At 42.5% G+C, this 16,019-nt stretch overlaps 1 protein-coding gene across 3 annotated transcripts in view; it reads left to right on the forward strand.

Moving 5' to 3' along the window:
- Nucleotides 1–16,019, forward strand: part of CTNNA2 (catenin alpha 2) — a 540,562-nt gene that overhangs the window by 375,647 nt on the left and 148,896 nt on the right. For all 3 annotated transcript variants that reach the window (XM_035103044.2, XM_035103046.2, XM_035103047.2), the window contains one exon: nucleotides 7,878–7,958. In XM_035103044.2, coding sequence (XP_034958935.1) covers nucleotides 7,878–7,958 — 81 coding nt within the window. The remainder of the gene's footprint in view (nucleotides 1–7,877; nucleotides 7,959–16,019) is intronic.

The raw sequence follows: 16,019 nt of genomic DNA on the forward strand, positions 1-16,019 counted from the left end.
GCTATTGGAATGATGTCATTGAAATGTATTCTAAATTCAGGTAGGTAGCTGTGTTGGTCTGACACAGTCGAAATAAATTTTAAAAATGTCCAGTAGCATCTTAGAGACCATTTTTTTTTAAAAAAAAAAATAGATTTTAAAAATTTATTTCAATTGAAATGTATTGTTTTTATATGAATATGTCGTCTTGGCGCTTAACCTTTCTGCAAGTTTCTTAGAGACTTCTTTGCAGTCAGCAACTGAAAAGTCAAATGAATCATCACCTTCTAGTTATGTTATATGTGTGTGGCTTGCTACTGAAAATAAGTGTGCTGGCATAGATTTGTATCAGGGATCCTTTATAGCCACAGCTGGAGTGAGTCATCCCTTAGGAATGATTCTCACAACCCAGTCAGCATGTGACATTCAGGGCTTTAGATCAGCCAAAGACTTGGTCCATCCATGCATGTATGCCTCTTGATGTCACTGCATCTCATTTCATTATTTAGAATCATAGAATTATTGAGTTGGAAGGGACAATGATGGTCATCTAGTCCAACCCTCTGCAATGCAGGAATCTCTTGCCCAATGTGGGGCTTGAACTCACGACCCTGAGATTAAGAACATCATGCTGTATCGACTGAGCAGTTTTGACCATTTATACACTGCATAATTGCAATTCTCTGTGTATGGTGTACAATATTCTTGATATAATGCAAATAAAGATCTGTTAAAGATATAAAATCACAATTCAGTTATAATGCTAGTTGGGATAATAATAAGTCTTCAGTAGTTGCTGGAAGTTGAACAGGGAATGGACCTATCTGATCTCAACTGGAAGGGAATTCCATAAAATTGAGTCCGCAGTACTGAATGCATGGCCCTTAGTAGATACAAGCCACACATCTGCTGAGGACTACTGGCTGTGACTCCACAGAAGAACTCAGTGACTGAGCAGGGATATAAGGGATCAGGTTGTCCCTGAGGTATTCCAGGCCCAAGTTGTTAAGGGCCTTGTTAATTGATACAACAACCTAAACCTGATCCGGTAGCATATGAGAAATCAGTATAAGCTTTTGAGCACTGGAATTATAATCTGTCCCCATCAGCAGTCTAGCTGCAGAATTTTGGTTACAGTGGTATCTCGCAAGACGAATGCCCTGCAAGACGATTTTTTTGCAAGACGAATGCATCTTGCGGTATGATGGTGACGCGCAAGATGAATTCGTTTTGCGAAAAATTCATCTTGCGAATCACGGTTTCCCGTGGAATGCATTGAAATTTAATTAATGTGTTCCTATGGGCAAAAAAAAAGAAATTTCAATGCATTCCTATGGGAAACCACGATTCGCAAGATGAATTTTTCGCAAAACAAATTGATTCGCAGAATGAATTAAATTCATCTTGTGAGGCACCACTGTATCTCTCAATGATCAGCAGTTCTTTGTGTGAATTGACTTCATTGAATGTTATTTCCTGAGAGACAGTGTAAGAAGGCATAAAATTATTACATGTGGAACTCTTTGTGATCACTCATTCACACACACACACACACACACACACACACACACACACACACACAGACATCATCATCACTGGATACTGAAAGTGGATATGGATAGCATGAACCAGCCTTGACTCACAGTGAGTGTGTTGACCCACCAAAACCAATTACAGGTCTCTTAATTTGTGAACAAGGTCCCATCGCACATTCTCTATCAAAAGACGCATTCACTCCAAGAGCTCTCTCTGGTAATCCTTGTTGATGTGGCCACCTGCCCTAGTTACATATGACTGCTAGAACACAGAGTGCCCATCCATCCTTGGGTCATTTGGGAGGGAGGAAGCAGATGGGGTAAGAGAAGTCAAAAGGAGGAGGAATGTGGTGGCACATATAATTAATGGTCCTTCCTGGAGAAATAAAATTGCTATGTCTACCAAATGTTCCTGTGACTGGGTTTTACTTCCTTTTACTATTACATTTCTGCCTACCAGTTCTGAGATATTAAGGAGAATTCCTTTAAAAGAATGATGATGTTTTCTAGTAGGAAGGAAATACTGGGAATCATTTTAGGGTCATCATCCCCAAATAGTAATGCATGCCTTAATAAAAGAGTGTGATATTGAAGTTCTGAATGAGCTGTGAATAACGGTGTCATCTTCCTTGCTTGATGATCTGACCATGGGTGGGAGGGAGTGAAGAGAGAAAGAGAGGGATGGAAGAAATGTACATTAAGGCACTATAGCTGTTAGATCGATAGATAATCTGTCTGGCTGTCTCTTCCTGGATAAATTACTGTGTAAATGGCACCGGGATGTTTTGGACATACAATGGGTAATAATATGTTAGTAGGTAAGCTGCCGGAGCAGTTTTAGCTTTCACTTGTATATCAGTTGCACAGACTCCACGAGGGAGCATTTCATTGTTGGAAAACAATGGCCCTTGTTTTCTATTTTTTTTTATTATTATTTTTTGCAGAGCTATTTGAAAAAGCAGGAATATGTCTGTGTTATGAATTGATGCATTGTAAATTGCCTTATATTTGCGGCTGGTGCTTCTTGTACAGGAAAAGGGGGGCCTTGTTTCTTTAAAACCCCTTAATTCTAAGGCTCCCTTCATCTCACTTTCGTTACTAGAAGCACGATGGCACTTTGGTACAGCAGTAAACTTGAGTGACATGTACTTTTCCTGTGCAGCTTTTGCTGCCACCATTCTTTTAGTTAGTAAATGGTGCTCTTGCAAAGGTTGCAATTCTGAATGCACTTGTTACAGATTCCAATTAAATCAGGACTAGATTCATGTTTGACTGATGCCCCTAGTTTTTTTTGTTTTGTTTTAGAGGTGTGTGTGTGAGAGAGCCACACATACACACAGAGAATGACTAGCATTTGTTCTCTAGTTTATGGAGCCAAATTAATTTATGTCAGTGTATGCTTTTGACTGCAGCACTGGGGAGTGTAATAGCCTCTAGGAATTTGTAATAGCCTCTAGGAATTTCATTCCAAATTCACAATTTTGATACATAGGAATTTTCCAGACGTAGATGGGATTTGGTTGTTGGAAACAGTGTTAAAAGTCTGGGAAAATCCGGACATATGGAAGTGTAGATTATCACTAATGACCTTAAAAATAGCTCAAAAACTTTGCTCTCTCTTTTTTTAGATTTTGCAAAAAAAGGGGGGGTCAATAACTTTGGGCAAAACTAAGAAACAACATCAACAAAGAAAAAGAAAAGAGGCTCAACAACTTCCCCCCAGAAGCTCAGGATTGTCACTTTTTGAAATATGACAACCCTATGATGATGAAATGTTAAAGACTGAGATACACTAAGTATACTTTAATAAACACATATATTTCCAGCATACAACAGATGACATACAAAAAAGCGGTCAGCAGCTATGATCCATCACCTGCCCCCCCTTTAAACTATTTAAACTATATGTATTCTAGTTCTCTGGATGTCTTCCTTTAGGATACCTGGATCATAGGTTCAAGTAGAGGGGTTTCTTTCCCACACCAAACTCTCTCACACATTTAATTTCCCTACATATTAAGAAAGAGTACAATTGAGTGCCAGGTTATACTCTGGGGGCAATTTGATCTATTAATAGTTATGCAGTATGGCTGCCCTTCTGTGTGTGTGTTTGTGTTGATTGTACCCATTACCAGATGAAAGAGAACATCATGTTAGTGTTAAAAGACCTTTAATGATATAATGCACATATCATTACAATAAACATTAAAAACAAAAACAAAACAAAAGAACCAAACCAGCTTATAATGTTGTTTGTTCACATTATAGCAATACCCAGCTCTATTTTTTGTGTCTAGATGGGGAGTATACAGATAAATACTGAGTGCCCAGTTTCCTTCTTCCACTCTTGTGGGAAGGTGGCTTTTCCAATCTCTCAAGCTAACCTGTCATAACACCCTCATGTTTGGGTGCAGGGGAAGATCCTGCCGAGAGTTTCTGGAAGGTGCAGTTGTTTTGCTCTGGTTATCTCCCACTTGGACTACTGTGCAATGTGCTCTGTGTGCAATGTGCTCCAGAATGCGGCTGCTAGACTGGTGACTGGGAGTATCCACCAGGGCCATGTAACATCAGTTCTAAAAGATCTGCATTGGTTCCCAGTACGTTTCTGAGTGCAATTCAAGTGTGGGTGCTGACTTTTCAAGACCTACATGGCCTCAGTCCAGTATACCTGAAGGAGCATCTCCACCCCCATCGTCTGGACACTGAGATCCAGCTCCTAGGACAGGGGTCAGCAAACTTTTTCAGCAGGGGGCCGGTCCACTGTCCCTCAGACCTTGTGGGGGGCCGGACTAGATTTTTTTTGGGGGGAATGAACAAATTCCTATGCCCCACAAATAAGCCAGAGATGCATTTTAAATAAAAGGACACTTTCTACTCATGTAAAAACACCAGGCAGGCCCCACAAATAACCCAGAGATGCATTTAAATAAAAGGACACTTTCTACTTATGTAAAAACATGCTGATTCCTGGACTGTCCATGGGCCAGATTTAGAAGGCGATTGGGCCGCATCCGGCCCCCGGGCCTTAGTTTGGGGACCCTGTCCTAGGACCTTCTGTTGGTTCCCTCACTGTGAGAAGTGAAGCTGCAGGGAACCAGGCAGAGGGCCTTCTTGGTAGTGGTGCCCGCCCTGTGAAGCGCCCTCCTGTCAGATGTCAAGGAAATAAACAGTTATCTGACTTTTAGAAGACAGGCATCCCCATATAGAATAGTTTTTAATGGTTCATGTTTTACTGTTTAAAATATCAATTTGTTGTGAGCAGGGCTATTTTTCTTGAAAAAAGGGTGCTGGAACTCTCCATCCTCTCCTCCTCCCTGCTGTGGGGCTCACAATGGCGCCCACCTGAAAGGTGCCGGAACTGTGTTCCAGCTGGAAAAAAGCTCTGGTTGTGAGCCATCCAGAATGGCTGGGGCAGCCAGAATAGATGGGCTGAATACTACCGGTACTACTACTACTACTACTACTACTACTACTACTACTACTACTAACAATAATAATAGAGTGGATTATACTAGCAGTATATGTGAACACATGGTAATTCTGAATAATAATAATAATAATAATAATAATAATAATAATAATAATTAATAATACGATGGTACCTTGGTTTATGAACACAATTGGTTCCGGAAGTCTGTTCATAAACTGAAGTGTTCATAAACTGAAGCGAACTTTTCCATTGAAAGTAATGGAAAGTGAATTAATCCATTCCAGATGGGTCTGTGGTGTTCGTAAACCGAAAATTCGTAAACCGAGGTGTTCATAAACCAAGGTTCCACTGTAATAATAATAATAATAATAATAATAATAATAATAATAATATAATTTATTATTTATACCCAGCCACTCTGGGCGGCTTCCAACCAAATATTAAAAACAATACAGCATCAAACATTAAAAACTTCCCTAAACAGGGCCGCCTTCAGTTGTCTTTTAAAAATAAAATAGTTGCTTATTTCCTTGACATCTGATGGGAGGACGTTCCACAGGGCGGGTACCACTACCGAGAAGGCCCTATGTCTGGTTCCCTGTAACCTCACTTCTCGCAATGAGAACCACCAGAAGGCCCTCGGCGCTGGATCTCAGTGTCTGGGCTGAACGATGGGGGTGGAGACGCTCCTTCAGGTATACAGGACCAAGGCCGTTTAGGGCTTTAAAGGTCAGAAGAGAGGGGAGGTGCTGTAGCTTAGTTTTCTACTGCAAATGCAGAAGTTACTCAGTCCAGTCCCTGACATCTCCAGAAGAGGACTGGGGAAAGGCCCCATCTGAAAGCTTAAAAAGCCACTGCCAGCCAGCATAGACAATACTGAGTTTGATGGAACGATAGTCTTCATATATTCACATGCTCGTCTGTTGTCTGAAGCATTGCACAATACCAGCTGCTATAGTGTATCCATTGTTTTATTTTCAAATACTTCTGCAAGTATATGTGTTGTTAATGAGGTCTGGGTGTTGGAGTTGTCTGCAACAGTTTGCTCAGATTCTCTGATGTAGCCTTGTGCTCACTGCAGAAAGTCAGACTTTGTCTCTTGCAATTTCCAAGTGTGGCCACCCACTCATGGCTATGTTTCCTGCACTAGTAGAAAATACATTCATTTTTTGTGGAGTTCATAGTAACCTCTGACTATTCTAGTTTTCAGAGAATAGAAGGCAGCACTAAGATTCAAATTGTGCAGTTCTTGGTTGTTGTTGTTTTTATAAAATATGTGATTAGAGATTAACCAATCTTTAAAGAGACAAGCTTCTTCTCAAAAGCAAGATAGCACATACCCTAAAATCATTTAAAGCTTTCCCTCCCTTTATTATTATTATTATTTGACCGTGAACTATAAAATAGTTTCCACCCTCCCAACTTCCTTTTTTAAAAAATCAAACTTGAATTGAGGATCTTTTTGTGTTGAGACTTCCTGCAAGGGGGAAAATGTTTTAAGTGGAAGTTGCCTTTATCCTGCACCTAATGTCTGCCAATGTAAGCCTTGTTACCGTCATAAGGAACATTTTCCTTCTGTCCTCAAGCTGTTTTGCTGCTTATTATCATGTTTTAACATCCCTGCTGCCTGGCAGGATGGAGATTAGAAGCTCTTAATATTCGTTTTATAGTGAGGAGTATTGCCAGATTTTTTTTTCCTAGAGCAAAGGCTACAGTACAGGGATATAATGCATTAGCACAAAACTTCGGTGCGATCTACCGAGTCACCTTAATCTCCCCTCTTCATCCTTTTATGATTTGTTTTAAAGTAATCTGCTGCACTCAGCAGTTATCCCCTTAATATTGGAGTTGAAAAACTTAATATAGGAAATAACTTCCGATTGGCGATGAGACAGAAACAAGCAGTATAAAGAGGGAGGGCACAGTCCTACAGGCCAGGATGTTTCCCCATTAAACAAAATGGGGGCTATGCAAGGCACAGCAAGAAGACATCCAAGCAGACTTGTCAGCCAGGTAGCTGGAGGCTGGGTGGAGGGTGGGGAGGTCTGAGATTGGGTGATGTGCTATGTCACCCATGTAGAGTGCAGGAGAGAGAGAGAGAGGAATAGAGGTGAAATGAAGGACCTGAAAAGGAAAAGGGTATTATATGTGTACAAATAATCTGATGTGTAGGAGAAGTACCAGCTGACAGTGGAGTCATGGGCATCTACAGAATGAAGGATCTGGCAAGAAATTATGGCCAGAGTTTTATCAAATGTCAAGGAGGATGCATTGGAGACCTTTGGGTTTTGCAGTTGCAAGGTCACTCTTGTTTTTATCAAGGTCTGTCCCAAAGGAGTGCAGGCAGCTAAGATAGGTGTTGGAATAAAGTCCCCCAACAGAACACACCTCTATAGTCCCAAAGTTGTTTTGCTGCTAAATACATGGCATTTGTTCTTATATCTGATACTAATGAGGACCACTCAAAAAGCTGAACACTCCCATTCCTGGACTGTGTTTCCTACAATCTAGGACACCACATTCATTCTGATGCATTTGTGTGCTCCTGGGTAGACAGATTTCAACTTCGGTGGAGGGCAGAGATGGCTGCTAGTTGTGATGGCTTTGTTCTCCCTCCACCATCAAAGTAATCTGAATATGTGTAGCTGGGAAATGCCATTAGGGAGAGTGCTGTTTCACTTGAATGCTGCTTGCAGACTTCCAATGGGCATCTTGTTGACCACTGTGGGAGCAGGAGGCTAGACTAGATGGATCTTTAACTTGATCCAGCTGGGCTCCCATATGTGATCAAATCTTTTTGTGTATACTGGAGTGGCTGCTGCTGGAAGGGAGTGATGTTGTACATATTTTATGCAAGCTGAAGTTCCTAATGTATTTTTTTTCATTGTGTTTTACCTAATTAATTTTTTAATTGTACTTTATCTTTTGAACAGACTGGAAGGAAGGAGAAAGGAGACCCACTTAACATAGCAATTGACAAGATGACCAAGAAAACAAGAGATCTACGAAGACAGGTACTTTTTGTTCGCTGAGCTTTTTATTATTATTTATTTTAAGGAAAGCTTCCATACTGGATAGCCAGCTGCTGAGCCAATAATAGACCAAGAGAGATGTGTCCTATTTTGGCAAGCATCTCCTCGCACGTCTCAGTGTGGACTCTTTGCTTCTGAAACTGCAAGCTTCCAAAGTAGGAGCAAGGGAGTCTGGCAGAAGCATGGATTTGCAAATGTCTCTTGTCTATTATCTGATTCCCGTCCCCCACTTATTTTTTTTTTTTTAAATATTACTATTTTCCCCTTTGGCTTATCAGTTTTTGATGCAGATCACAAAGCTACGCAAGCAGCCAAAAACAATAAAATAAAATTAGTGATGGTGATATGAACCTGAAAAAGTAAAAATGCTGCTTAGAGTACCTCGGGTTACAAACACCCTGGGTTACAAACACTTTGGGTTACAGACTCCGCTAGTCCGGAAGTAGTACCTCTGGTTAAAAACTTTGCCTCAGGATGAGAACGGAAAACGCATGCCGACGGCATGGCAGCAGCGGGAGGCCCCATTATCTAAAGTGGTACCTCAGGTTAAGAACGCTTTCAGGTTAAGAGCGGACCTCCGGAATGAATTAAGTTCGTAACCAGAGGTGCCACTGTAGAGACATTGTGGTCATCCTTGGGTGAAATTACATTTCTCGGGGGCTAGCAGAGCCTTTTGCCTAGGTGCCAGAGAGGAAAAGAAGAGACCCCATTCCCTTCCTTATGGTGGCTTACCTCTGCCAGCCTGGTAAGCAAAGATTAAGTTTGTTTGTTTTTAGAATGGAAAGGATTGGGTAACAGGTGGGTACCCATTGAGAGGGGCAGGGCCTTGGGCTCAGAGAGGTAAAGTTAGCTCAAATTTGAATTGATCCAAATTTCATTCTTTCTTTCCTTTTTTTTTAAAAAAATGAACAACTCTGTTCCAAAGCAGTCTGATGTGAACTAAAGAAGGGAGGACCACCCACTTTTAACACAGAATAATAGCATCAGATTAACTGTAACAGATCTAAACTTTAACAGATCTAAACTTTAGGGAGCTTAGAGCTAGGCTGGATATATTCTGGGCCATCCTCCCCCACCCCTTATTATTTTTATTTTTTAAATGCATATCGTGTAACATTGCCATTTCAAAAGGTCGGGGGCAGCAGCTGAAGCTGAACACAAGTGATAGGAACCAGCAGATCAGCCCATTGCTTAGAAAACCATCAGAAGTAGAACATTTGGAAAATGAGACCCGATTGTAATTTGAATAAATTATAAAACAATGAATATGTTGGCTTGTTCTGCATAATTTATTCTACTGTGTTTGAAGAATTTGAATGGGGGTGGATTTTTGCATAATTTGAGGCGTTGCAAGGATAATTGAAAGTGTCTTGACTTTTGTCTCCCATCTTAGTACTGATTTCTTTTGCCGCTGAAGCTATGTGACTCAAAAGCTCACTTCTAACCTTTAGCAAACTGTCTCGTCCAAATGGTGGAATCCCCACCCCCTCACACTTCCTCTCTGTTTCTAAGTATTATACAAATATTATTGGTTGGCTGCTAAAAGTGATTTGTCAGCTAAGCATGATAGATTCATCATGGCCTCTTGCCTGCTCCTTTTAGTTCAGGAGGGGAAACCTCAGGCCTAGGGGCTGAATACTGCCCCCAAAACTTTCTATTGTACCCTCAAGACTTTCCCCACAACATATTCACTCCCCAGATACCCCCCTTGCTTCTCAGGCCATGTCCATCATTGACCCTGATTCAAACCCTCCTTGAGTGTTTTTGCCTGGCTAGAATGTGGCCTCAAATTCTAATAATGCCCTTTGCTTGCCTGGAGAAAGGATAAAAAGGTGTGTGTTGATTTGTGTAGAAAGTAGTTTACTATACAATGGCCAAATTTGCATTTGTTGCTCTGACCCCTTTCCCCTCTGACCCCACCCATCACTGTCATGCAGCCCTTGGAAGATTTCCCAGAATGGAATGTGGCCCTCGGGGTGAAAAGGGGACCCATCCCTGCTTTAGATAATACTACCAATTTTGCTCTTGTAGAGAGTTTCATAGCTGAGCCAACGGCAGGTATGAAATTATATTCCAACGACATAAATACAGGGAAGCAACACCTAGTGTTGCTGCTAGGTGCTGTTTTTCAGTGTTAAGGCACCCGGAGCTGCTTTGGTGGAGCTGCTTGAGCCCAAATGTGTGATCTTGCTTGGATATGTGATGGTGATTGGTTCAAGGTGCTCAAAAAATTTCTGCCTTCAAGATCCCTGGCAAAGTTTATCTGCAATTTGTCATGCAGCTAATACTCTTTCCAGTTTGAGAGGAGTGAACATTGGGTTGTTCTCACTTAACATTATTCCTTGAGTACATTAAACATATACACCTCCATGCATCCCTTTCAAACATCAGTCAACGAGAAAAGCAAGGAACAAAACCCGGCTGCGAACAAATTGCTTAGGAGCGAGCAGTCATGTCAGAGGCAGCAGCACACAGCTCTGGCTGCCTCTCCTTCTGCTGCATGGAAAAGATGGGGAGTTTGAAGTCTGAACGGAAGTTGTGCCAACTGGCAGGACTCTTTACTCTTCTCCTGCAGAGAAGCTTGTCAGACAGAACAAAACAAGCCTCTTTCATTGCAGGCTAGGGCACAGACAGACACATTCACAGCAGCAGGGTGATTCCCTCCTGCCGGTTATTTTGGGTTCTTTAATGTTTTATATCTTCTGGGGGAGAGGGGGAGTAGAAACAAAAGGAAATCACTAAGTTGATAATTTCTTAATGGTACAAGTTGTCCTACAAGAGCAGAGAGCACATGGTTCCTAAGAGACTATACTTCTGCAGTTGCATTGCATTGAGTGAGGAGGGCAGACTGAGGAGCTTGCCTTCTATCCAGGGATGCCACAAGCCTTCCAGGGCCCAGCATCATTTCGTATACATCTCACTGCCTGCTGTTTGCCTGTCTGTCACTACCCCAGCATCCCACATATTCCGACTTTTCCCTCCAGGCATTGCAATCGCACCCCGTATTGGATGGTTTCTGAGCTGACTGGGCAACTGGTCCTCTTCTTCTCTAGCTTTTTAGGCTGTCCTCCCATTTGTTGTCTTAGCTAGGCAAAGTATGTTCAGAGAGCCAGATCTTCAGTGCCAGAAAAGACAATAAGGTCAGCTACCCTTCATCCTGAGAAGGTACTGCTACCATCCTGAGAAGGTACTGCTACCGTTCCAGGCAATAAAATGCACTCAAGAGTGTGGCCTCGGGATAGGGGGTCTGGGGGTCCCAAAGGCCATATAGAGAGGCCTGGGGTGCACATGCTCCCACCCCTGTATTGAAGCAAGCAGGGTCTCCTTTAAGGGATACCTGAAGGAAGTCAAAATCCCATTTTAGGTTGGCTGCTGAAGGAACATTCAAGTACTACTTGTTGTTGTTTAGTCGTTTAGTCGTGTCCGACTCTTCGTGACCCCATGGACCATAGCACGCCAGGCACTCCTGTCTTGCACTGCCTCCCGTAGTTTGGTCAAACTCATGTTCGTAGCTTCGAGAACACTGTCCAACCATCTTGTCCTCTGTCGTCCCCTTCTCCTAGTGCCCTCAATCTTTCCCAACATCAGGGTCTTTTCCAAGGATTCTTCTCTTCTCATGAGGTGGCCAAAGTATTGGAGCCTCAGCTTCACGATCTGTCCTTCCAGGGAGCACTCAGGGCTGATTTCCTTAAGAATGGATAGGTTTGATCTTCTAGCAGTCCATGGGACTCTCAAGAGTCTCCTCCAGCACCATAATTCAAAAGCATCAATTCTTCGGCGATCAGCCTTCTTTATGGTCCAGCTCTCACTTCCATACATCACTACTGGGAAAACCATAGCTTTAACTATACGGACCTTTGTCGGCAAGGTGATGTCTCTGCTTTTTAAGATGCTGTCTAGGTTTGTCATTGCTTTTCTCCCAAGAAGCAGGCGTCTTTTAATTTCGTGACTGCTGTCACCATCTGCAGTGATCAAGGAGCCCAAGAAAGTAAAATCCCTCACTGCCTCCATTTCTTCCCCTTCTATTTGCCAGGAGGTGATGGGACCAGTGGCCATGATCTTGGTTTTTTTGATGTTGAGCTTCAGACCATATTTTGCGCTCTCCTCTTTCACCCTCATTAAAAGGTTCTTTAATTCCTCCTCACTTTCTGCCATCAAGGTTGTGTCATCAAGTACTACTAGAAGCTCTCTATGATACTACTTTCTCACTCTGTTTATTGGAGATCTGACCCTGCTTTTTTTAAAAAACATGCATAGGAATAACAGGGGATAATGGGCAACGGAGCTCACATATCTATTAAGTACAGTTTGCTGTGATGATCCTATCATTGGTTGGATTTTCCAACTAACATTCCATCCAGTGCTGCCTCTGTGCTCAGTCCCTGGAGGACAGTCCCTCAGTCAGTTGGTTAGAGCGTGGTGCTGATGATGCCAAGGTTGCGAGTTTAGTCCCCATACAGGCTACCTTCATAGTCCTGCATTGTAGATGACCATCAGGGTCTCTTCCAACTCTTCCAACTCTGTGTTTCTATGGACAGCTAGGAAGGGGTTGAAAGCATCCCTTGCAGCAGCTGAGAGTTGCACCAAATCTTAATTAAGGTAAAATCTGAGGTCCCTTGTTACATTAGCAACCTGAGGAGTTCCAAGCACTGCCACAGATACTTTTGATCAGACTAGTGAAAATCCTAAGCGGGTATCATCTAAATTTCACTCCTGGGCAAAATTGCAACCAAATTTCTCAATTTTTATTTTAACAACAAAATTTAAGGAATCAAGAGGAAAGTTAAGAGTTTTGCAAAGACCGGCAACATATTTATAAGGGGGTTTCAAGCTTCCCTGGTTTTCTCCTATGGGACTCTTCTGGCACTGCAGCAGTGATGTCTCCATAACTATGCCAGATATTGGTGATTGGTTTAGAATAGGCATGTCCAACTTCCAAGAGACAGCGATCTACTCCCACAATAAAAAAAAATCAAATCTGGCAGTGATCTACCCATTGTATTCACCAAAGTTGTTGAGCTTTTTTGGGGAGGGAGACCCGGAGTTGTTGAGCTTTTTGGGAGAAACTTCAGCAGAGTTGCTGAGATTTTTGGGGAGGGGAATGTCCAGCGACCAACCGGTAGATCGTGATAGAGCTGTTGGACATCCTAGTTTAGGACTCATTCACAGCATTAAATTCAGTGTATAAATTCAGTGTACTATAGAATTTACCATCCCAGTTCTTTGGGGATTTAGCTATATAAGAGCCACAAATTCATTATGCTGTACACCAATAGTGGGGAACCTCTGGTCCATGTGCCTAGGGGAGTCCAGATTAGGATTGCATTCTCCAAACTGCACCCACCTGCCCACTTGTAACTTCAGGTGTAGGGCACATAAATATGTGGCTGGAATCAGCTGCATGCAGACTTCAAAGGGTCTCTCTCCATGTCCATCAGCTGATTGGCATCAAAAGTGAACCCATTGGAAGAATCACTGTCAGTGCCAGTCACCTGAGTGGGGACCCCCTTTGAAGTCAAACAGGTGATTGGCACTGGCAGCGGACCTTCTTCTCCGTGGCCATGAACTGAAGAGTGCTGAGATAAGGTCATCTGAAGATGATGCAGCACCTGGTTTGCACTGATGGCACAGGAACACGGTGCAGGACAACTTGCACTGAGAGGAAGCCCCCTGTGGTTGACAGATGGAGGGCCCAATCCACTTGCCTGTGGGGTTGGGGGATGTAAGGTTCTATAAGTGAATGATCATCTGAGACTCTACCTACATCAAGCATTTAGAGCATTTAGAGCTAACATTCTGATACAATGGGAGGCATTGGGTGGCACCCCAGTCATTGTGCAGCTGCAAAATCATGCTTATTGGATTTATCTCTACATAACAAAGATTTGTTATTGGAGTCAACAAGCTCTCTGTCTTTGAAATCTGGTTTTATGGAAGCAGTAACAACAAGCTATCTTTCCATCTGCCAATCTCCCCAGTGACCTTTAAGAAATTAATTATTTGTTATCCTGTTCCTCACAAAGAGATATTATTAAACAAGCAGCAAATTGCCATCAGAAAGATGGGATCTCCGTTCTGTTTAGCAGCTCCAGTGCTGAAGTCAAGGATCAGGAGCACACACAGTAATGAGGACTTGGGGCTGTTTTGTCAATATCTATTTTTTTCATCTGTCACTGTAAACACATAGGGCAGCAAATGCCTCTTCTTCCTGGGTAGCATTGCCTGAAAAGAATAGGGACATTTGTTCACAATCCTTCAGAAAATGCCCTCTGATAATTCTACCACAAAGTACTGTACCCAAAGATACTACCTTAACTTTTTCTAGAGCCTGGGAGCACGATGACAAATGCAGCCCTCTATGCTTCTCTCACTGGCCCAAGGTACTCTCCCAAGCCTTGTCCCCTCTCCAGCAATACCTCTTCTCCTCTTATCATCCTTTGTCGAGTGATTTCGCCTGGCAGGAATGTGTCCTTGAGCACTGATACTGCCACTGGCTGGTCTGGATGGAGGGCATGTGCATGCAGTATGTCGGAAGTAGCTTACTGTTCAGAGACAATTTTACAGTGGTTGCATTTGATCCTGTCCACCCCTGGCCTGTGGCCTTCAGAAGGGAATGTGGCCATTCACCTGAACATGGTTTTCCCTCCCCTGATCTCTAGCCTGCTTCAAACATGAGGCTTAAAGATGCTCTACAGGGTAAGGTTGTAGCAGCTGTTGGTTCTTTCAGGTACTAACTAAAAGACTGCTAGTCCAGACTATTTCCTGCACCAGTGCTGGAGCCGTTACAATGCTAGAAGGGTAGGAAGGACCTGCTACCGGTACCTTCTTTCTCTCTGATGCTGCATTCATGAAGGATCTGTGTGGTGATGGAGAAGGAGCAGCAGTGCAGAGATAGGCTCTCCATCTGACTTTGGTTCCTGCCAGATTCAACAGGACTTCCATTTGGAGGCAATCTGGGCCCTTTGATGTCCATGAATGTCAAAATATCTAGTGCAAAGTTGGGCTGTCTATTTAATTTTCCCTATGCCTGCCCACCTAAAAAAATAATATAAAATCATAGAATTGTAGAGTTGGAAGGGACCCCAAGGGTCATCTAGTACAACCCCTTGCTCTGCAGGAATGTTTTCACCTGGGATATGCACTGTTCCTCAGATAAGGATACAGCTTAATAAGAGAGCATTCCACTGGCAGAAACTTCTCTTTGCCATTGCAGAATGTCTCTACTTAAGAGAATACACATTCCATGGAAAAAGGCAGTAGTGTGACTCTTTCCACATTCTGTGTACAATATGTCTGACACTGGTGAGACAACACTGTTATTTTCTCCCCCTTCCCATTGTGCTGCCATCCTAGTTGAGTTCATTATTCAGTCTATTTCATTTCCTTGGTGTGTTTTTGTTAAGATCCTGACCCAATTTCAGCCTCATTAGAAGCGTACTTTGGGGTTGTGTACACATACACACACTCTAAAAATATATATGCAAAACTGAATTTTAACTTTAGATTGGGCTGAGCTTATTCCTAGGGATGATTTGTTTTGTGGATGGGGATGTTGAGTTATTGGAATATTGAGCTGCACTCATCTTGCACCTGAATACATTAGCCATTGTGGCCATCTCTTTCTAAGGCTGCATGGCGGCCAAGAGATGAGAGATCTGTTGTCCTCCAAGAAAATATGCTGCGTATGATTGGTCATATAGCTTCATCTCAGTGTTCTGGCACTTCTGAGATCGAAGCTGCAAGGAATCAACATCCAGCACAGCTTTGAGCCCCAAAGCACGGATGGAAATTGCACCAGTCTTTGCTCATCTCTGAAATCCCTCCATGCCAAGTCTTAGAAGTCCAAGAGGTAGGACTTGGTAAACATTTTCATGACTGCAGGAAGGAGCCTGTTTTAAAATACTTTTCCACAGTGTCCTGGAAATGATATTACAATGTTCACGTGAGGCAGAGAATGCACAGCAAAACATGGAATTAATTTAAAATATTCTAAAAACAAACACATACCCTCACAGTTAATAGTTTCAAAGTTGCCAGGGGTTC

This window comes from Zootoca vivipara, chromosome 9, assembly GCF_963506605.1.
Source record: "Zootoca vivipara chromosome 9, rZooViv1.1, whole genome shotgun sequence".
Classification (NCBI taxonomy): domain Eukaryota; kingdom Metazoa; phylum Chordata; class Lepidosauria; order Squamata; family Lacertidae; genus Zootoca; species Zootoca vivipara.